This window comes from Pocillopora verrucosa, chromosome 12 (genome assembly GCF_036669915.1).
Source record: "Pocillopora verrucosa isolate sample1 chromosome 12, ASM3666991v2, whole genome shotgun sequence".
Lineage (NCBI taxonomy): Eukaryota > Metazoa > Cnidaria > Anthozoa > Scleractinia > Pocilloporidae > Pocillopora > Pocillopora verrucosa.
The window spans coordinates 19341795-19364159 of NC_089323.1; the positions used below are offsets into that span (position 1 = coordinate 19341795).

Sequence of the window (22365 nt, forward strand, 5' to 3'; positions counted from 1 at the left end):
CAAGACGAGGCTATTATACATGCGCTTTACAGACAAAGCACCATGGCGGGGACTTCATGATCAGGAGATGAAGACTGTTTTTTCAACAAAGGTAGCTCTGTTTCGCCAGGTATGGACGAATTTACCCTCCAGAAACGTTTGGTCATAAATAATAGTGCGTCCTACGTCTCTTTCTACTTTCTTGTTCCGCTTATGTCCGTGATAAAATGTAGTCTTGTTTATCAATGCACAAGCAATCACTTTGGCCGGTACGCCATACGGTGTATGTCTGGTAAACTTAGTTCGTTTTATGTCAACTGACCCAAACATTTCATGAAAAATAATTAAGTGCGAATGTTTGCCGGTGATTTCTTTTATAAAAGTTTAATTTTCCGATCGCCTTTTGTTTGCTGAAAATATTTGTGTAGTTCATTTGAAATTGTAAGCCGATTCTGTTTTTGTCAGATCAGATCAAGTTGAATCGTGCTGTCGAAAGGATCGATGAATAAGATTTGTTTCACTACATTTGGTTTATTACCCTTTTGAGAAACGTGCTCTCTTTTCTAGTGATACTGGTAAAGATCGGAAGGAATTATGAATCATGAAGGATACCACTTGTTTGCTCACCGCATGTTTGGGTTGTAGTTTTGAATGTCGAATTTATTGTTACTTTTTTCGATACATACGGTCTTTTGACCTTAAGGACAATACAAAAACCCTGTAACGACTCGTAACGTTAGTTAAAATCGGCATTCAAAAAAAAATTTTCTGAAGGATTCCTTCAGTTGGTTTTAGTCGTGTTTACCTTGTACAATTTCGATTTTCTTCAGTATGCTATTCTCACTAAACAGTAAATAAATTAATTAAATGAAAAATTAAAAACTGAATTTAGTGATAATTAATTAAGTTCTTCCTGTCTGGTTTTATCAGGAATAGGAATAAACACTTTTAGGAACTTTGTCCAAAAAGATGGCTTCCTTAGCAGGATTTCAGTACACTCCGGAGAACATGCAAAGGCTGGAAAAGGTGACATAAACTTGATCTTTTTTTCAAATGTGAAGTCAAAATTCTAGATAGGTTTTCAAATTTTTTGGCCTGTTTATGGACAAAGACATTGTCATGGTTTGATATCAGTTAATATTAAATTTTAAAAGCAAGCTTCATGAAAAAATTGAATTTACCAGCACCTTTGTCTCTATGACCTTTGACAGACAAAATCTGTTTTATTTTTACTGTACCTTAATTGATTAAATTAAAGCAACACAACTCTTTCATTCTCAGGCATTGCAAACTATGCAAGATAGAGGAATGGAGTCAGATCCACGCTATGCGCAGTTGATGTCATTGCTTAGAGCAAAACCTACATCTGTTGACATGTCAGATGCTGGCCATGGCCTTCAACTTCCTCCTCCTTCGATGCCGATGGGTATAGGAAATATACCACCAGGGACTGGAATGGGAGGAGACATGCAAACAAGAAGTTCTCCAGCTCCAAATTTAATGTCTCAAGCCTCGCAGAAAGCTCATGGTTTCTCTTCTCCACAGTTGTTACAGCTCAGAGCACAGATCATGGCTTACAAACTCTTAGCTCGTAATCAGCCTCTTCCTGAACACATACGTATTGCCATTCAAGGCAAATCACCGTCTGTTAAACCAGCAGGGTCAAGTATGCCCAGTAGTACAGTTCCACCTCAGTCAAGTCAGTTACCTTCTAGGACTCAGAATCAACCTGGAAATCAGTCAGCACCCCAAAGTCAGGCAAATATTAGTGCTGGAAGCTCTACAACATCTCCTGCTGGTCCTGTGCCTAATCAGACAGCTTATAATGTCCCTGGAATGACAGCTGGTAGGGTGTTATCTCAATTAAATTAATTGCAATTAATTTTGTTCTTTGACAAAAGGATGAATCTTTGAAATATAACTAAGGTGAGTTTCAATTCCTCATTGGGACTCAAGTTTCCTTAATCATATGCTTGCACCTACTGCAAGAAATCTATCTTCTGCCACTAAGCTGAAAATTTATTGCCTTCAATGCTCTGCATTTCTTTCTGTTCAGGATGTCTTTAAGTTTTCTAAGCCTGTAGCATTCTAAAGAACACTTGTCAGACATGAATCTATCATAAAGACATGCAGGGATGGGTGTTCATCAGGTATCAGTGATTCATTGTCCAGAGCTGTCTTCTATTTAGACCTGAAGAAAATGTGTTTTGAATTCTCTTGTTACTTTACACTTTCACTTCTTAACCCTTCCCCTCCTAAGATCTTATGAGTAATTCTTGTAATATTAGTTTGGAGAATTTGGTATAGGATTAACTCATCATCCCCTGTATCCCCTTATTATCCCCTGATTGATATTTTTCTTTATTCACATCACTTTTCTGCTTGGTTTTTTATTTATATTGTACTGAGAAATTCTGTCTTGGTCACTCATTGGAGTTTAAGGGTTATTGAAGACCATCACCTCAGCCTAGTACAGGGTCTGGTTCACATCACTTTTCTGCTTGGTTTTTTATTTATATTGTACTGAGAAATTCTGTCTTGGTCACTCATTGGAGTTTAAGGGTTATTGAAGACCATCACCTCAGCCTAGTACAGGGTCTGGCTTGTCCACAGATTCTCTGTTGTGGTTGAGTTAGTTTAGTTGGTTGAGTATCAGAATTGGCTTGAATCAGGTTTGAATCATAATTCACTGAAACTTAACATTAGTTAATGACAATTTTATCTTCTTTAACCAGCTCAACAGCTACAGAGCAAACAAGCGGTAGGAACCAGCCAATCAACAACACCTGCATCATGGGAGGCAGCCAAAGGTGCGGCTGCCAGTGCTATTGCAGCAGCAACTCAGCAGCATAAGCTCAAAGAGCAGCAACGGCAAGCACTTGCACAGCAACAGCAACAGCAGCAGCAACAACAACAGCAGCAGCAGCAGCGTAAGGCACAGACCCCAGGAACATCTCAAGGAGGGATACAGATGCCTAGTAAGCCTCGCTTGGCGCCAGTGGCTAAACCTGTTGGACTTGATCCTGTTACTATTCTGAAAGAAAGAGAAAACAGGTATGACTGCTCCCAGCTCTTGTATTAACTGATTTGGAGTTGAAGTTGGAGCCATCAGAGGGTTCAGCCAACTACTTAAGGCATTGACTCTGATGAGGCTAAGGTGTTCAGTCAAGATTGACAGTATGATTGGTAACAAAGCCAGGTTTCTACATGCATTAACTTACACCCTTTTCCTCATACATGTAATCTAAAAGAAAACCTAATGGGTAAAGAATAATACTGATATTACATTACATGTATATAGTTTAAGCCCTTTTTCATAGCAAATCTTTTTATGAATTTTTAGTCCTTAAAAAATCACTTCAAAGGGCAACTTGCATCTATACATGTAATACATACAGCAGGTTTTCACATCAGTGACACAGAGAGGTACAGATGTACACATCTGCTGTTTTTGTAAAATTTCACATGATTTGATAAGTTGTTCTTCTGTACATTTTTTTTTTGGGAGGGAAATAATTGTATCTCAGATAATTTTGTTTATTCCTTATGGTGGTTTAGTTTTTGTGACCTTACTAATCAATAATTGAGGATGGGTTTAAGTGACGAATAACTTTCTTTTGCCTCCGTTGTACTGAGTACACTGTGATGAATTTTAATTCACTTTTTTGACAAGCATTGTGCATGTAACTCTTCAGGAAGCATGTAAATCGTTTGTAATTTACTAAAGTGTAACCCACAATAATATTTCTTTGTACATCTTCGTTGCATTATTTGTTCAGAATACAGGCCCGTATTGTACAGCGCATCAGGGATCTGGAAGGTCTACCAGGGAGTATTCCTGATGATCTGAGAATGAAAGCAATGATTGAATTGAGAGCACTCAGGCTGCTTAACTTCCAGAAACAGGTTTGCTTACAAGAGTATTGTAATGTTTTATGTAAAGAAGTGTTGCCTCTAAGTTTTTCACATACATGTAGCCACTAGCTACAGTGTGTGCAGATTGTAACCACTAGTTCCACTAGACTTAAAATAATTTTCTTTATTCTTGTGACATTAATGTTTGATTCATTGGCAATACTATAAGGAGAAACTAGAAGCAAGTCACTTTTGGGGTGTGAAGGGTTAACAGAAGGTTTTGATAAATCAATATTTTTTTTTTTTGTGATTAGTTAAGAGCAGAAGTTGTGGCCTGCACAAGGAGAGACACTACATTGGAGACAGCTCTTAATTCAAAGGCATACAAACGAAGTAAAAAACAATCCCTACGTGAGGCAAGGTATGTTCGATACCTGCAATTTCTATCATCATCTTGGTATTCTTTAACATGACAGGATATAACACAGGAAATACAATGTCTAAGGTTTAGAGCTGAATGATCAGAGATACAAGTACAGTTTGTATGTATGACAGGAGGGCATGGATATCAATATGTACACACACACACAAAAATAAAAGATATAAATAGGAGACATTGTTTAAGATGTTTGTAAACTGTCCTCAAGCATTTAAAATAATCTCTATACTGAATTGTTCATGTTTTGAGAATACATTATTATTATTATGACAAATTGCAAGACTGACTTTGCTAAATCAATGTTATCTTTGAAACACTACAATTAGTTGTCTATTGTCATGTCTACACTCGGTCTTTATTAGCTTCTGTTAAGAATGTGCAAGTTCTTTCTTGTGATATAACTATGGATCATTCTATTTGTCCTTCAGGATTACAGAGAAACTTGAAAAGCAACAGAAGATGGAACAAGAACGCAAACGTAGACAAAAGCATCAGGAGTACCTGAACACAATATTGCAGCATGCCCGTGACTTCAGAGAATATCATCGTTCCATCCAGTCCAAGGTGGTGAAGCTTAACAGAGCTGTGATGAGCTATCACTCCATTACAGACAGAGAGAAGAAGAAGGAAGAGGAGAGGATTGAGAAAGAGAGAATGAGGAGACTTATGGTATGTTTTTGTCTGGTCTGTGTTTAACCCTTTAACTCCCATGAATCAAGACAGAATTTCTCCTTACAATATCAATACAATATCGAGCATAGAAGAGATGAGAATATAGTAAAATATCAATTAGGGGATAATTGGTTGATTCAATACTAAATTCTCTGAACTAACATTATAAGAATTGTATGGCAGACAGTAAGGAGAATTGCTAATGAGATCTTGTTAGTTAAAGGGTTAATGCCAAAATCATTTATATGGAATATTTGATTTGAAATTACAATGTTATGAGTCTGTTAAAGATGGGTAGTTTCAAAGAAACTTCAGATTGATATGATTTCAAATTAGGTTGAATCGCTTAAGTTCTTAAGGAATCCTTTTTTCCATATTCAGAGCCAAACTCAGAGTAGTAAAAAGGTTTTTTCATTTGTTTCATTAACACAATTGTACTCACATTCACAAATGGATTTCATGTTGCTGTGCATCAGAAGTAGATCACAATTTTCACCAGTGAATGGTTTAAACCAAAAATTGGTACAGAAGAGGTAGCTGAGAGTGTCACTAATGTTCTTACTACATGACCTCTTCTGTTTTATATTACTGTACCCAGCTTAAAACTTACTCTCTCTCTTATTTCTATTTACAAACATGATGCTATTGACATTGCTGATCCTAGCAGTATGCAGGATGCATGTCATATGAACTTTGTAATAGACTTTGCTCACTGTAGAGTCTCTGTGGCTCAATGGTAGAGCATCGGAACACAGAATCTGATTCCTCACAGGGACTCAAAATTTTTTCTTTGTCCCACGCTTGTGACAAGATGAAAAACATCTTGATTAACCTAGACTCTCTTTGTGTAATATGATAACAAAGCAAACATTTGTCTATGGTGACATCATGTATGCATCCATTCTCCAATACACTGTAGATCATAATTAAGAACCAATCATGATGTGTGTAATTCAGCTCATCATATGAATGATAATGTACACAGTACATGGTGTTTTGTTGTGACTATAGGCAGAAGATGAAGAAGGCTACAGAAAACTGATTGACCAAAAGAAAGACAAGCGTTTAGCTTATCTCCTGGGACAGACTGATGAGTATGTAGCCAGTCTTACAAAGATGGTACAACAACACAAGAGAGAACAGAGAAAGAAACAGTTGAAAGAAAACAGGAAAAGGAGAAAGTCTGACTATGATGATGATGAGACACCAGAGGGTAACAGGCATGTGCCTGTTGTTGATACAGAGACTGGTTTGGTGCTTAAAGGAGAAGATGCCCCCATAGCTGACAATCTGGACTCGTGGCTGGAAAGTCATCCAGGGTACGCAAGGTTTTTGTTATTAAATGTACATGTAGTAGCTGTGGAAGTAAGAAGAGGATGTTCTCTATGTCTGAATCATGAGTAGCTCATACTGTTGAGGTAGAGAATTTTCCAATCTCTAATCTCAAGCAAAAGGTTCGTTATTGTCGCAAATAGTTTAGTCTGGCAGGTATGTCACCATTGTGGTCTTTGATGGATATGTTGCACTACACAGGTATCTTCTTGTCCCAAAGAAAAAACATGAAGTTGTGGAGAGCTGTTAAATGCTGACAGTCTAACCATCAATTATGAAGAATTGTAGATCTCATGTCCAATTTCTCTTTTGTTATTTACCAGATATCAAGTGGCTCCTCGTCAGGAACAGGAATCTGATGATGAAGAAGAAGAAGAGGGATCAGTTGAGGATGCTGAAGGTGATGACGAGGTTGAAAAAGAAGCAGATGAGAAGAAAACCGAGAAAGAAAAGAAGAGAGAAGAATATGGCAAAGATGAAGAAGATGTTGAGGAAGAGTAAGTATTAAGTATAGAGTTTTAATGAGAGTGATGATAAATATACTGATTGCCTCTCTGCACTTCGTTGTATATTTTTTAGCCTAAAGACAATGCTGTCTTAGAGATTAATTTGATTCTTTCAGAATTTTATATTGTTTTTTGTAAGATCTGTACCCTTAACCATAGATTTCTGTTGCCCACAGAGCTGATGATCCAACTGTTCTGGAAAGCCGTCAGTATTATCAAATTGCACATAGCTTTCAGGAGGATATCACTGAGCAGCCAACTATTCTTATCGGTGGAAAACTCAAAGAATATCAGGTATGTTTTTTTATATAAAATATTATCCAATACCATAATTGTATTGCCTTTGTTTCCTTTAGTATATAATTTTATGGTCAGATTATAATTTATAAAGGAAAAAGAATAATAATGAAAATTACTTTTAACCCTGAACATGTTTTATAGCACATATTATAGGCTAGTAGGGCTGAAAAATGATTTCCAAATAATTCAAATAAAACATGCTCTTTAACCCTTTACACCCTAACATCAGTATACTTATTCTCCATACTATCCTTTATACATTTCCTAAGGTGCTGACAAGGGAAATTTGTTTGCCAGTCAAAAGATTCCTTCCCTGCTGACTATTTCCTTTATTCTCATGACCTTAATGTGTGATTCAGGAGTGATGTTGTTGGGAGAAATTAGATGCTTGTCACTCTTAGGATTTGAAGGGTTAACATACAATCACTTGGAGTACACATGTACTTTGCACTTAATGGAGTTCAAATGTTATAATGTCACTGCATTACTTTTCATACAGGAAAGTAAAATTTACAGCCCAAATTGTTCTGGCCTTATCTGATGCTTATAAATATTACTTTCTTTTCAGATGCGAGGTCTTGAATGGCTGGTCTCATTGCACAACAATGCTTTGAATGGTATCCTTGCAGATGAGATGGGTCTTGGAAAGACTATTCAGACAATTGCCTTGTTTGCCTACCTTATTGAAGTCAAAAAGCTCAATGGACCATTCCTTGTTATTGTTCCTCTCTCGTAAGTACAGTGTTTGCTGCAGAATCTTGTGAAGTATTTTTCTTTTGTTTTATATTTACTGATCACTTCTGATTTGTGTGATCTACAGGACACTCTCAAACTGGTTGTTGGAATTTGAGAAATGGACACCTTCAATTATTGTTGTAAGCTACAAGGTGAGACTAAATTTCTCAAAGACTTCTGGTTACCCAACTGTTGGTCCTGTCTGGAGTTTGAACCCTCAAACCTGTGCATGGCAGTCCACTGCTCTTCAACCTGAGCATTTCAGGTGGCTAATCATTCAGCTTATGTTTTCTTGCAGGGTTCACCCAACATGCGTCGTTCAGCTGCATCTCAAATCAGGGGAGGAAAGTTCAATGTTGTACTTACTACTTATGAGTATGTGATGAAAGACAAATCAGTCCTCTCAAAGGTAGGCTACATTCTGTCCGGTGTTAAGATCTGGGTTATTTTCCTCCTAGTCAAAAGTAGTGACCAAAAGTTTCTGAAAATTTGGGAATGTGTTTTGAGCCATCTATTTATTCTGTAAGTACTTAGTTTTTTTTGTGTGTGTGTGTGTGGTATGTAATGAAAAAAAGGAGTTGTTTTATGTGAAGAAAAGAAGATTTCCTCTAATGTAACTTCAGATGTTCCCATTGCTAAGATATCTTGGCAAATCAAATTTACTTATAAAATTATTTTGTTCAAAATCAGGTGCGCTGGCGATATATGGTGGTGGATGAGGGCCACAGAATGAAGAATCATCACTGTAAATTGACACAGATCCTAAACACACATTATGCTGCACCTCACAGAGTGCTGTTAACTGGGACTCCCTTACAGGTCTGTTTCTTTGTTTTTACTAGTTTAAGCCACATTTTACCTCTGGCTGTAGCAATGCTTTCCATCAGCAAGTTTTTTTTCCTAACCATTACCTTTGCTTACTCCTAAGTGTAGGCCACTCATACAGATGATATTATAGGATTAGCTTGATGTTTCTATTTTTTTATACCTAGACATTTGAACTCTGTCAAATATGGTGGTAGTAAGTCCTATCTTCGATACTGCACACTTTTTAAGACCTGTCAGGAAACTAACGTGTATGTCAGGTGTCGGAGGTGTGCAACACTAAACCAGGATTTCGCTAACACCATTAAAGATCAGTTCTTTATGAGTGGGGTTTGATAGTAGAACCTGGAACACCACTGTACATAAATAATAAGTATTATTGACAATTACACAGACACTAATATAATTATAGATTTAGCCAAGCCTAAAAGCAGAGCTTGCAATTTTTTTCCCCACTCATCTCAAGGGCACAACACCTTGCCCCCTCCAGGACTAGAACGTGGGTCGTCCGACTCAGAGCCTAGTGCATTGACCACTTGACTACTGAACAAAGCCGTGGCATTGGTGTGCCCATGGTACAGTTGACCACACATGTGTACAGTCGTACAATTGTACATCCAAATTTTTTCGGCTTGATGGGTTACTACTATTTTGTATAATTATGGGGCTAAACTCTGCAAGCTCTGCTATTAAATTTAATGACAGTCCTGGTTTTCTTTGATTTTTATTGTTTGTTTTGTTTTTCTGAATTTCTCCGGTTTTTTTGTTTTCTTAAACTTAAGAATCGTCTGCCAGAGCTGTGGGCACTATTGAACTTCTTGCTTCCAACAATCTTCAAGTCTTGCAGCACTTTTGAACAATGGTTCAATGCACCTTTTGCAATGACTGGTGAAAAGGTAAATACATTTACATTATCAATAGTAATTCTCAAACTTTCTTCTTGTTGTCCATTCTATTGGAACCCATCATTTGTATTTACATGTATTTGAATACATTGCTTTAATTCCCACCTTCGTGTATTTTGTGGATGTAGGTTGAACTTAATGGGGAAGAAACCCTTTTGATTATTCGCCGTTTGCATAAGGTGAGTTGTTAACTTGGTAATGTAAAATCAACCATCCTTCAAAAAGGATTTCTTTAAGAAATGTAATGATGATTATTTTCCACATCCAAATGAGGTTCAAAATCTGGACAAAGAATTCTTGTCCTTAATGCAATGAACACCCCTCTTAAAACCTTTTTGTGAGAGACATACTTGTAGAAATAGTGTTTCCTTAAAGTTAAACAACCAACTTTCAATTTGTTTTCAAAAGGTTTTGAGGCCATTCTTGTTGCGTCGTCTCAAGAAGGAAGTAGAATCACAGCTACCAGAAAAGGTATGTTCATGTAAACGGCACCAACAAAAAAAAAAACAAAAAAAACAAAAAAAAAAAGGAAAAAAGATTTGAAACATCTTTTGTTTGATGGTCTAACATCCAACACAAGAGGACTGGAAAGACTTCCTACTTGTTCATTTTAGCTTTTACACTCCCAGAAATGACCAATAAGGAATTTCTTTTTACGGATTTGATACATTGTCTGATGCAGAAACTTGATGAGCAGAAATGAAAGTATCAACAGAGAATATTTGTTTGATTTATATGTAGCATCAATTCTCAAGCTAAAATAACACGAAAATTGTAGCAGATAGTGGGAAGAATTTATGTAGAGATCTTGATGGCAAAAGCATTCAGCAATCCAAGATATTTTTTGTCCATTTGTAAAAAAAAAAGTGTTGGAATCAAAACTTTCCTTGCCTAACATACATGTAACATTTTTTGTCCCTATAACAAGGTGGAATATGTTGTCAAATGTGACATGTCATCACTTCAGCGTATTCTTTATAACCATATGCACAAGGCAGGAGTACTGTTAACAGATGGATCAGAGAAGGACAAAAAGGTCTGTGTATTCACTGTTGTGTTACATATGTTATTTGGGGAGAACTGCTGCACTTAGGCCTTACTTAGTAAAGTAGGTTCATTAGGATGGACAGGAAAAATTAAATACACACCGAACTACTCAATCTTTAAATCCACATAACATGTACATGTAGTTTCATCTACAAAAACCTTGTCAGTTAGTATTAAATGACCAAGTGGTCATAGATAGAACTAGTGTGTAAGTTATGGATCACACAATTAAGTATGTAAGAAGTAAAGAAATAGGTCATAATTTATATTTATGAAGTGATGTTTTGTTTCCTAAAAGTTTAGAGCAACTTTATTCAAAATACATTAGCACGCTGTTTCAACCATGAAAGAACAACATGTCATCCATGTTCTTGAATCATTGGTGTACAAAGTGTGCTACATTATTCAAACCCAGGGCTACACTGAATTCTCGAGCATTAAAAAGCACTTTGAGTGGGTTTGGTGGTAGAACCTGGAATATTTTCTTTCTGGAATATCTCATTATCATCGTAAAGCTTACATACATGTATTGAAATGTGAAGCCTTGCTGACATGGCTGTTTTTGTTCATGTAATCATGGTAGGGCCGAGGAGGAACCAAGACTCTGATGAACACTATCATGCAGCTAAGAAAGATTTGTAATCACCCTTTCCTCTTTCAGCATATTGAGGTAAGCATGCGTCTGATACACCAGTACTTTGTTTTTACTCAAATTTAGCTCTGAATCAATTCCTTAATTTTATCACCCTAACATCAGTATTGATTTTCCCCAGACTCTTCTTTATACATTTTCAATCAAAGCTTCTTAAGTGATAATCTCCTTTATTCTCTTGATCCTTAATGCATGATTCAGCTGTATTTCTGTAAGGAGAAATAAGATGCTGGTCACTCTTAGTTTCAACTCAGTTGCAAGTTTCTCTCCTCTAGTTCTGGGGCAACACCTGTTTACTTTGTCTTCATGTCTCCTTGAATTTCTTTCTTAAATTGATTTTTGCTTTTGCAGGAATCCATGGCAGAACATCTTGGCTTTCCAAGTGGAATTGTTCAAGGGTGATTATTTCTTGACCAATTTTCCTTCTATATTCAGTTCCTTCCACTTTATACTGTAAACGGAATATATAGTTGACAATGTTTTGCTAAAGTTGTCCCTCTGTTCTAACAGCCCTGATGTTGTAAGAGTGTCTGGCAAGTTTGATCTTCTGGACAGAATTTTGCCAAAGCTCAAAAGGAAAAACCACAGGTATATGTCTTTTGTAGTTTTCTTCTATCAAGGGGTTAAAATACAATATACACATGGCATGATCTACATGTTATGGATTTTTCCTGCAAAAAAACAAAACAAAACAGCAAACATGCCCTACCTAAAGCTCTTTCCCTTTATTAATTGCACATTTTTGCCCTCAAATTTCAGCCAAGTATCAGACAGCATTGGTGCTGGACTTGTATGATGTACAGTTGTACTTCATGTCTAAAACACAATTTACTTTAAAACTACAGATTTGAAATTTTTGTAAATATTAGCTTGGTAGGCCATGTATGGGTTAAGAAGAGGCTTCTTCCATAGTTTTATGTGACCATTTTCTTCACATATTGCAATTTATTTTTGTGTCAAAAAGGCTTAGAAGTCTTAATGTCAATTTTGTTGATTTATATGTCACTTACACTTGTGTCTATTGCTCCCTTGTAGGGTGTTGTTGTTTTCACAAATGACCCAGCTGATGACAATTCTCGAGGATTATTTCAATTGGAAAGGTACATGTACCTGTTACTGAATGGTATAGTGGAAACTGATGCTAGTCTGTTATAGAAAAAGTCAGAACTTAATTATAAAGACCCACAAGATTCCTTCTCCACCAATTTCCTCTGAACGTCGATACATTGCTTAGCAGAAAGGCAACGAGAAGAAAGAAAAATATTGACGTTGGAGACACAGCTGTACAGCTTTAGTTTGATTTGTTTCAAGATTTAGAGTTAAATTTTTGAGTAATGTATGGTAGACCTTGCAGAGATTGGCCTTGTATATTATGTTCAACGTTTTTCTCTAAATTTTCTTAACTTGTTAAGGATTCCCTTACCTCCGCTTGGACGGTACAACTAAAAGTGAGGACAGAGGTCAGCTGCTGTCCCTGTTTAATGCCAAGGACTCACCTTACTTCATTTTCTTGCTGAGTACACGGGCAGGAGGACTGGGGCTGAACTTGCAAGCTGCTGACACAGTGGTGATTTTTGACAGTGACTGGAACCCACACCAGGTTTGTTGCTGCTAAAATCACCCTTAAAATAGAATTTAAAGTTACTGTGGTTTTTTTCAGACCTAGTTATTTTAGTGCGTAATTGAATGGTTTGCGACAAGCCTGCTGAACAGGGATAAACTTTGCATTTTCAGTTGAGCGGATGTAACTGCAAGGGAGGGGGGAGGAAACACGCTTGAGGGGAGGAGCCCCGTGCGTCAATTTTGTGTGTTTTATCTCTCTTGCATGACTTGCCCTTCGCGTTCGCCTCGCGCTCTCTTCGCGTCGTTTTGCGTTAGCCTAAAATGCTGTCTTATATTCGCAGAAATGCTGTCTTATATTCTGTCACTGAACTACCAACTTGAGTTGGGTAAGGTAACGAATCCGGATTCGTTACCTTGCCCCTTGAGTCACATATATTTACAAGGACAATCTGGTGGAAGGATTACGAAAATGAACTGACGCTAAACGCTTCGCGACAAAACCACGTAATGTCACCAACATCGGAATCCTTCCTTTATTATAAATCTAACACAGCATTCAAAGTCAACAAAGGGTAAAACAGAAGACCGCTTCATACGTATTTCGTGCGCGTTTTTTTTAGTGCGTTTGAAAAAATTGCACAAGTGTGCGCTTTTTTTTTAACGCGCTTTTTGCGTGCATCTAGGGACAAGTACCTCTGAGCTGTACTGTAGATTACAATGGACTATCATTGGATTTTTTTTTTTTAACAAATCTGGCCAATCTTTTTATTCGCCTCTCTGCCGTCAAGAAGTCGTAATGAATATATTTGAACTTTCCGACTATTTTCTTGTTCTAGGATCTCCAAGCTCAGGATCGTGCTCATCGTATTGGCCAGAAGAACGAAGTTCGTGTTCTGAGGCTCATGACAGTGAACAGTGTTGAAGAGAAGATCCTTGCTGCCGCAAGATATAAGCTTAATGTTGATGAAAAGGTCAGTTTTAAATCAACACATCATTTTACACTCAACTGAGTTCACTGCAGGTCAGTTGGCAGGGCAGTGAACAATAAAATTGGACCTGGCTGCTTTTGGAATCCTCAGATATTTCTTTTTCCCATGCACGAAGAAAATGTTCAGAAAACATCTATCTTTTGGCATGATTCTATTATTTAAAATTAACCTATAAAGTAACATCAGGAATGGAATGGATATTGAATTGCTTCTTGTGTTTTGTGTTGTTGTTTTTTTTTTGCATAGGTTATTCAAGCTGGCATGTTTAATCAGAACTCCACATCAAGTGAACGAAGAGCTTTTCTGATGGCCATTCTCGACACAGAGAATGACGAGGATGAGGTAATGTACCCATTCTGCATGTTCATGCTTTACAGAAAGAACAGTGGCCCCAACTGAATTGCCTTGAAGTGGAATTGGCTTTGTTTGCCAAGTTTTATAGAGGAGTGGCAGTAGAAAATTGCCGAATTCAGCGAGCATTTCTTTAAAATAATTATGAATTTGTGGAAGTAGCAACACAATGCAACAAAGCAAGTTTGGAATTGAATTCACATAAACTTTTATTTTTGTTTCTTAGACTTCATTGGTAGGCAACCAAATCAGCGGGCTGCAAAGACAAACAGAAGTATGAGAAGCTCCACAAAAACTAATTATATTTTGGTAGTCTGTCCAGAATTCAAACATGGCTAGCCGATATTTTCAGTGTTAGCTTTACCTGTGATGGCCTTCTGAAACAATTGTGGCAATCATGAGTCAAAAGCAATCAGCCCCCCTTACCCCATCCCTTTACAAACAAACCAAAGTTCAGAATCATTAATTTTATTTGAAATTGTAGGAGGAAAGTGAGGTGCCTGATGATGAAACCATCAATCAAATGATTGCTAGGACAGAAGAAGAGTTTGAGTTGTATCAGGTAGGATCAGTTTGTTTTACACTTCATGATTGACTAAAGCAGAATTTCTCCTTACAATTAGCTATAAAATACCAAGCAGACAAGAGGTGAGAATAAAGAGAAATAACAATTGGTGGATAAATACTTGATCCAATACCAAATTCTCAGAACTCACATCATGGGAATTGTTTCGCAGACAGTAAGAAGAATCCGTTATGAGATCTTGGGAGTGAAAGCGTTGACAACATGGGTGTTAATTTTTATCTTTTTTTTCTGTTTATCTTACAGCGTATGGACATGGAAAGGCGAAGACAGGAAGTCAGAGTGAGTAACTTTTATTGTTTATTATCTAGGTCCTGATTTTGCTGGAGAATAAAGAATGACTCAGAAGGGCTCACTTTTTATCATAATGAATAAATAAATAAATAGATAGATAGATAAAAAGAGTTAAGATCTCGTTTGAAGAAGATGGCATTCGTTACGTGGAGCAGTTTGTAACAATAAAAATGAACAATAGCAAGGAAGGGGATACACTGTTTATGTCTCCATACGCAGCCCAACAGCATTGAAGTACAGAGATTAAATGATGAGTGTGCCAAGTCTCTGTATGAGCTCTAGCCAGCGCCACTCATTTTGTGTAATTAGGAAAGACACTCTGTCCTTAATGACAGTATAGAATCCATCATGTATGGACCACCCTCGATCCCCTAACGCTGGGACTACCCTAGTCGTCTCCTTTGCAGTTGTTGTTTTGTCTCGTCTCGCAACACGTGACGAGATCAAACGCCAGCTGCGGAGTTAACCACCTTTTTTTTTCCCCTCCCCTCCCCTCTCTCCCGCAATAGCAGTGTTAACTTTCACCCAACCACAAGCTTTCTGAGTTATCCAAAATGTAACTCAGCCTCTATTTGTTTTGATCGTCTCATCAGGAAGCAGGTTCACTTCGTCGTCGCCCTCGACTGATGCAAACGAATGAGCTGCCTCGCTGGATTGTCAAAGATGACGCTGAGGTGAGAGCTTAGTAGAAACATGTTATGAATTCTTTTATACGTCATTGAGCGCTTTTTGATTGACTGACGAAAACCCAAGCCAAAGCAATGACAACGGCCAATCAGAACTCACAGTAAAAACAAGTAAACTGCGGAAAGCGCGGGAAAACGCAGGGGACCAAGTCACAATTGGTTTCAGTTTTGCATCTGATTGGTCAAGAGAATGGCGAGGGTGTTCTGGACCAATCACAGCCCGAAGTAAAGCAAAGACCAATGCAATCCCGGATTACTTTTGACGCTCAATTAAAAATTGCTCGATGAGATAATTCATTGTGTCGAGTTAATCGTACTGAAGTTCTCTTGCATTATGAACGTGAAATCTGAATTAATTTTTGTAATATCTCTCAGCGCACTGCTAGAACCTGGCAGAAGTTCTCCATGCATGTCAGGCGTACGATGTGTGCGATAGTAACCCAAGGTCTCACTGACAACAACAGAAAACCAAAATTCGATGATTGGTGTTTGACAACAATAGACCCTGGTACACAAAATATAATTTTCACAGAAATAGATTTTTAACCGTTATTATAGAGGTGTCTTTGATTGTATAAGGATAATGGAAATTTGTAACATTGGTACATGAACCTACTTTTTCTGTTGAACAGGTGGAACGCTTGACTTGGGAGGAAGAAAGCGAGAAGATTTTTGGACGTGGGTCACGTGTCCGTAAAGATGTTGTTTACTGTGAGCATCTGACAGAAAGACAATGGCTGAAGGTATTCAAAGCATAAAAAAGAATCAATAGATACCAGGAGAGGTTCCAAGGGGTTGGGGGCGGGGTAACATGCAAATACAATGGACTAACATCTCATTTAGGGAGGAGTACCAAACCTCTTGGTGGCCTGATGCCACAGAAACTGGTATGAGATCCGGTGGTGCAGGCCATAGGTTTTATGGCTGACTACTTGGCTTAATGCAGGATGCATTTATTTATTGTTTGATTTGTTTGACTGTAGGCCATAGAAGACGGAAGGCTGGATGAGGTGGAAGAAAAACAAAAAGTGAAGAAGTTATCCAAGAAACGAAAACATGATCCTGGGGAAGAAGGAGACGTGCCGAAGGTAAGAATATTGAACGTAAAGCTTCATGATGTAAGTTTCTAAAGAAACTGTGGTACTGCGTCAGTGAGAGAGTGTAATAGGGTAATTGAGTATTATCAACTGAGTTGATAACGTAAATTGGCCACCGTAAAGAGTTTCAAAGCTGACGTTTCGAGCGTTAGCCCTTCGTCAGAATGAATAGCGAAGGGCTAACACTTGAACATCAACTCAGTTGATAATACTCAATTGCCCTTTCCTGACATGTTAGAATCCTTTTGTCTTTTTCACTAAAGTTAATCATAATTTGAACAGGTTCTTGGTTTGCTTTTGGACTGGAAAATTGCCAGATACTGAATATGTGCTTTCCATAAAACTAGCGTAGGTTCATCAGATGATGTTTTTTAAACTTGTTCAAATCTGATCAGAATTGTACAAAGTAAATACGGTTTTATTCGTCTTCTCTAGGTAAAGAAGAAACGAGGACGCCCACCAGCTGGTATGATGTGTCTTTTCCCGACTTCTATCACTTTTGGTGCCCTGAAACTTACGATTCTGTTCTCTTTACAGTTAAACTTGCACCCAATCCCCCGGAGCTAACAAAACAGATGAAGAAACTGATGAAGTACATTGTGAGATATGTGGATGAGTAAGTATGAGATAATATGATGCTCAGTTAACAGGATCGAAAACTGAAAGTTCTGCTTATTAACGCTTTACACCCTACCCATGTTCCCCGCTCTGTTCTCTATGCATTTTCTAAGATGTTGATTGGAAGAAATTGTGTAACAATCAAGAGTTTCTTTAGGTGGTGATCTTATCCTTTATTCTCATGATCTAAACGTTTGATTTAGGGGTGATATTGTAAGGAGAAACTAGTTGCTTATCACTCTTGAATTTTCTTGGTCATTCTCAGTTCCACTTCTCGCAACCTGGCTGAAATATTCATGGTTCTACCAACGCGCAAAGAACTCCCAGACTACTATCAGATAATTAAGCAGCCTGTGGACATCAGAAAGATTCGGGTAAGATTCTTTCAGTGTTTTAATTGCACTGATTTAACTGACCATTTCAGAGATTTCGATAGCGTCAGTCTCAAAATGAGGTTAAGGTCAAAGCCACTGATGTAAAAAAAGGTTTCGGATTTTTTTTCTCTTCCTTATGGACTCGTTTTAGCAAAAACAGTTTTGCACTTGCCCTCCATTTTGACACTGAGTTTTCGGAACTGAAAGATGGGGTTTTTCCAGTTTTTGGGCAAACAGACTGGACTTTTTAAGGAGGAACTTACCATTTCGTTCTGTTTGAACCTCCAGAGGAAATTCGTTCGATGAAAAGAACTTCTCTACTGCCAAAAAAAAATTTTCTTTTGGTAGTACCACGTGCTAATGCTTTCTTTTTTATTTATTTGTTCTTTTTCAGGAGAGAATCAACTCGCACAAGTATCGCACCTTAGATGACCTGGAAGAAGATTTCTCTCTCATGTGCAAGAATGCTCAGACGTATAACATAGAGGGCTCTATTGTATGTTTTAGCTATTGATTACTTATACAAATTTATTTCGTCTTGACTGAGATGCTAGACATATCACAACCGACTCAGTAGCTTGCGAGCAGGTCCTCATTAGGCGCGTCTCTCCGCACGCGGGAAGATTTGAGAAGAGTCGGGTAGGGATTTGTTGGGAGTCTGGCACTAATAACTCATAATCAGTGCCAGACCCCTTGCAGACCTCTATCTTGCCCGAATGGTAAAGGCCGAAGAAACGCTTGTGTCGAAACGCTAATGAGGGCTACCGACTGACTAGCTATTCACGTAGTGGGGATAGTAATGGTAACGATATTTCTTGTTGTTCTTTTGATTTCAGATCTATGAAGATTCCATAAAGCTGCAGGTATGTCACGACGCCTTTAATTTTCAAGTAGAAGAAGTTTTGAGAGCACGAAAGATGCGTAAGAGTTGCTTGAGGCTAGCCTCGAGCAACTCTAGCTTCTTGAGTGCAGATATTAAATTTAAACATCGAAAGATTCCTTCATGAAAGTAGCAAGTCCTAGCGTGTAATATATTTTTTCTTTTTAGTCTATTTTCACGCATGCTCGACAAAAGATACAGGGTGGTGAGGACTTACAGCTGGCGCATTCATCTGCTGCGGAACCGGAAGTGGAAAGTGAGAAAGAAGCAAGTGAAGTAGAGGAAGATGACGATGTTAATGATTCGGTAAGAAAAACAGCATTTAAAGAGGATGGGAAGGGCTTTTGCTAGATTTGGGCAGAATATGGAATTTTAGGATGCGGCAAAAGCTGATAAAGTGCTAACATATTCGCAGATACTAATGCCATGTGTCTCTGTGTCCTTGCGGACTGTCTAAAATCTAACCGCCCAAACAAACATTTAGCTGTATCTCTGCAAACAACCAGGACTTCGTCACGCGCGTTTTCCCGCGCTTGACGTGTGTTCCCCTGTATTTCGTGACTTCCTATTGGCTCCATTGTGATATCCATTTTCGTTGACATTGACTGTTGCGACTCATTTGATTTGGTTCTGCGACACTCCATTGGAAAGCCTCTGCCAAGCTAATAGATAAAGTGTTCTCCCTTAAGTTCCCTTGGCGGTAAACACAAAAAGGAAATCCAACATTTGATTTGAATTTGCGATTTCAAGATGCCAAGTTTCTTTTTAATTCATTTCATCGTCGTGGCTCTCTGAATGCTAGCGTTGTAACCTAACTTATTCTGTTCTTTTTGTATTTCTAGTTTCTAGTAGCTTTGTAGTTTTCTCTCCTAATTTTTGTGATTTTATTTCCTGTTTCAGGATGGTGAAGAGGCAGAGTCTGTTGGTTCAGACATTGAAGGTCAAAATCTAAATTCTCCTAGCGCTTTCTAACTCTTATCCCTTTAATTTTTTAGTGAGAAAGGTTTTTTCAATCAAATAATCATTTCTCTGTCCATGGTCACTACATGGTATTTAAACTACGGATAAGCATTGGGTGTTATGGGTCACATGGCCTCAAAGACTTCACCTACCCCTCCCTTCTTTACATTGTTCTTGTCTGATCTTTTTAGGTGGAAACAGTCAATCATCTTTGAAGATGCGCATTAAACTTGGCAAGCAGTCTGTGGAAAAAGCCAAGGTTGATCTTGGTGGCGTTGTAAGTTAAGATTTGTTTTGCGCAATTCCTGTTGTAAGGTGAAATCTCTTTAATGCTATTACGAGTGCAAGAGGCCTGTCTTGCCATCTTGAAACTTTCCTCTCTCACGATCTTTTAGCCTTTTCTTTCGCAATCTAGCCTCCGCGAATGGGACATTTTTCATCGAGAAAACAGACAGTGTTCTGAAATGACCCTTTTCGTGTTTCATTTAACTTTCGCAGAAGAAAAAGCGCCGAGGTCGTCCACCCCGAATTAATCCACCTTCAATTCGACAGGAACCGAGTGACAACGAAATTGAGTCGTACCCACCTTCGGAGAGAGGCTATAGCAGTGAAGGAGTGAGTGAAATGTTTTTTTACTCCGTTTTGATCAGATACCTCTCTCAAGTATTTCATTTTTAGTCTTTATGTAGTCGTCCAATTCTTAACTATCTACGTTCCTTTTGAGTATACTCCTATTTGCTTTCTGTTCATCCTCCCTAGCTGAATATCAGTTTTAGAAATGTACTTCTCTTACTTAAAATACCATTAGGCAAGTCAGGTGATACGAAATTGTCCTCAACACTCGAAATAATTTCCCGGTCTGCGCCGGTCAAGTTGTCTGGTCAAACCTATTTTTGCTCAACACGACTCAGTTGCAAATTCTCCTCTTTCCCCATTCCCTTTGTAAAACAAGTACATTTACCACGCTTTCCTTGTACTTGTAGGATACGCACTGTCTCCCTTACGTCTATGTCCATTTTAGCTGAACTACTTGGATGTTAAATCAAGTAATATCTATTAGTTGATGTTTTTCTTTTTCCTGTCTCCCTGGTGCTGGAAAGTGTATCGTATATCCATTGGGTAACTTACGTTGTAACATTACCTTTTGACCCTTGACACCTTAATAGTGATAAGCATCTCATTTCTCCTTGCTGTATCACCCCTGAATCACACATTAAGCTTACGAGAATAAAGAAAATGATCACTAAACAAAGAATTTCTTGATTGTTAAACAAATTCTCCTCGTCAGCACCTTAGGAAATGTATAGAAAACAGTGTGGAGAATATACACACTGATTTTAGGGTGTAAAGGGTTAACAGGTGCGTGAAATTTAACATCGCTCTCTTTCTCAACAGGAGGGTTCTGATCGCGAAGACTACCCTTGCTCGTCACAAGAGATGGCTGCTTCTCCTTCACAGAAGAAACGTTCATAAAGACAAACTATCCTGACTAATGTCTCTGATTATTAATTTCTTTATTTTGGCTCGAAGTGGATTCTAACGTATGGAGTTATTGTAGGGAGAACTCTACTTATAGAATGCTTTGTAGTGGTAGACAGTTTTAGCCGTAAAGAAACTAAAGGGAATTCAGCCACAAGATCACCAAAAGACCCTATATCTAACATTCCCTTGTCTGGTGGACTTGAGTTCTGTTTGACTAATATTAAATGAACTTGTATTTAGCTCTTGTAAAAGACAGAGGTTAATTGAGGAAACAAACACTGGTTTTGTTTGGTGTCATGAGGACATCCTTGCGAAGTGTTTTATTAACATATCCAACTTCCATCGAAGTGTTAAGCAAATGAGGGTTTACCTGTTGCTAAACGCTTGTAGCACCAATCCTTTTGCAAGTATTTGTCAGAGAATATCCAATGTTTTTCATTTATTTTTTTCGTTTGTTGCTTATAATCCTCTGTGATTAGTTACCTTAAGGGCACAAATCTCTCCTTTTTAAGTGTAGTTTATTTTGTGTGTTTGTGTCGCATCACCGACATGGGCTATCGAAGGTTAAGTCCATCATTGTCAGGGTCATGTTTTGTTGTATTTCCTATCACAACTCTCGTGTTCCTTAGTTTTTATAGTTTTTTCCTCGGATGTAGTTATGTAGTGTTATTGTAAATATTTAATTCATTGACGAAACGTTTGGGGCGCCTTGAAAGCTTATTGTAAACACGTCCCTTGGTTCAACTATTCCTCTCTAGTACACCGATTTTGTCTATATGTCATGGTTTGTAATGAAGAACCGGAAATTATAATGACAGGGGTCTACTAAATTAAATAAATGTTAAGATAACTTCCATATGCTATTAAGCGCCTTCCTTTGAGAAATGAATCGCGAGGTGTTTGAGGCACGGTTCGTCAATCGACTTTTCCACGTCCTCAAGTTTCAGAGCAGAATTTTGTAATCGGTTTCCGGACTTTGAAGGGAAATTCACGGAGGGCAGCCCAATTTAGATGAGGTCAATTGTCATCTCGGTTCGGACTTGCCCAGATTACGAGTACACTGCACACAGGAATTAACTTATATCCTGTGAATAACGCACTTGTGAGAGAGGATACGGTTAGCGAATCTAATGGAATTTTTATGCTTTGAAGGATTAAGGTTTCATGTTACCACTCTTTTCCCACCCTTTGGGTTTTCAATTCTGAGAGCAACTAGCAAATACTTAACAGCGTTTATTACC

General features: G+C 38.0%; 1 protein-coding gene across 2 annotated transcripts; it reads left to right on the forward strand.

The window, feature by feature from the left end:
• The first annotated feature begins 31 nt into the window (after positions 1–31).
• On the forward strand, positions 32–21978 carry LOC131771460 (transcription activator BRG1). 2 transcript variants are annotated; one of them, XM_059087260.2, is made up of 41 exons: positions 32–109; positions 910–1005; positions 1261–1825; positions 2715–3033; positions 3759–3885; positions 4149–4255; positions 4702–4942; positions 5957–6264; positions 6601–6774; positions 6960–7077; positions 7652–7815; positions 7904–7970; positions 8117–8227; positions 8509–8637; positions 9426–9539; positions 9677–9727; positions 9957–10019; positions 10477–10584; positions 11179–11265; positions 11599–11645; positions 11758–11835; positions 12283–12347; positions 12660–12847; positions 13647–13781; positions 14046–14141; positions 14377–14424; positions 14635–14712; positions 14980–15015; positions 15621–15701; positions 16346–16456; positions 16697–16801; positions 17246–17276; positions 17348–17426; positions 17694–17802; positions 18197–18298; positions 18639–18665; positions 18851–18988; positions 19583–19622; positions 19834–19919; positions 20141–20257; positions 21038–21978. In XM_059087260.2, the coding sequence occupies exons 2-41, from the start codon at positions 949–951 to the stop codon at positions 21113–21115; spliced, it is 4785 nt and encodes a 1594-aa protein (XP_058943243.2). In that variant the 5' UTR covers positions 32–109; positions 910–948; the 3' UTR covers positions 21116–21978. The 2 variants fall into 2 exon arrangements, with proteins under 2 accessions (XP_058943243.2, XP_058943244.2); XM_059087261.2 differs by lacking the exon at positions 14377–14424.
• The last annotated feature ends 387 nt before the right edge of the window (positions 21979–22365 follow it).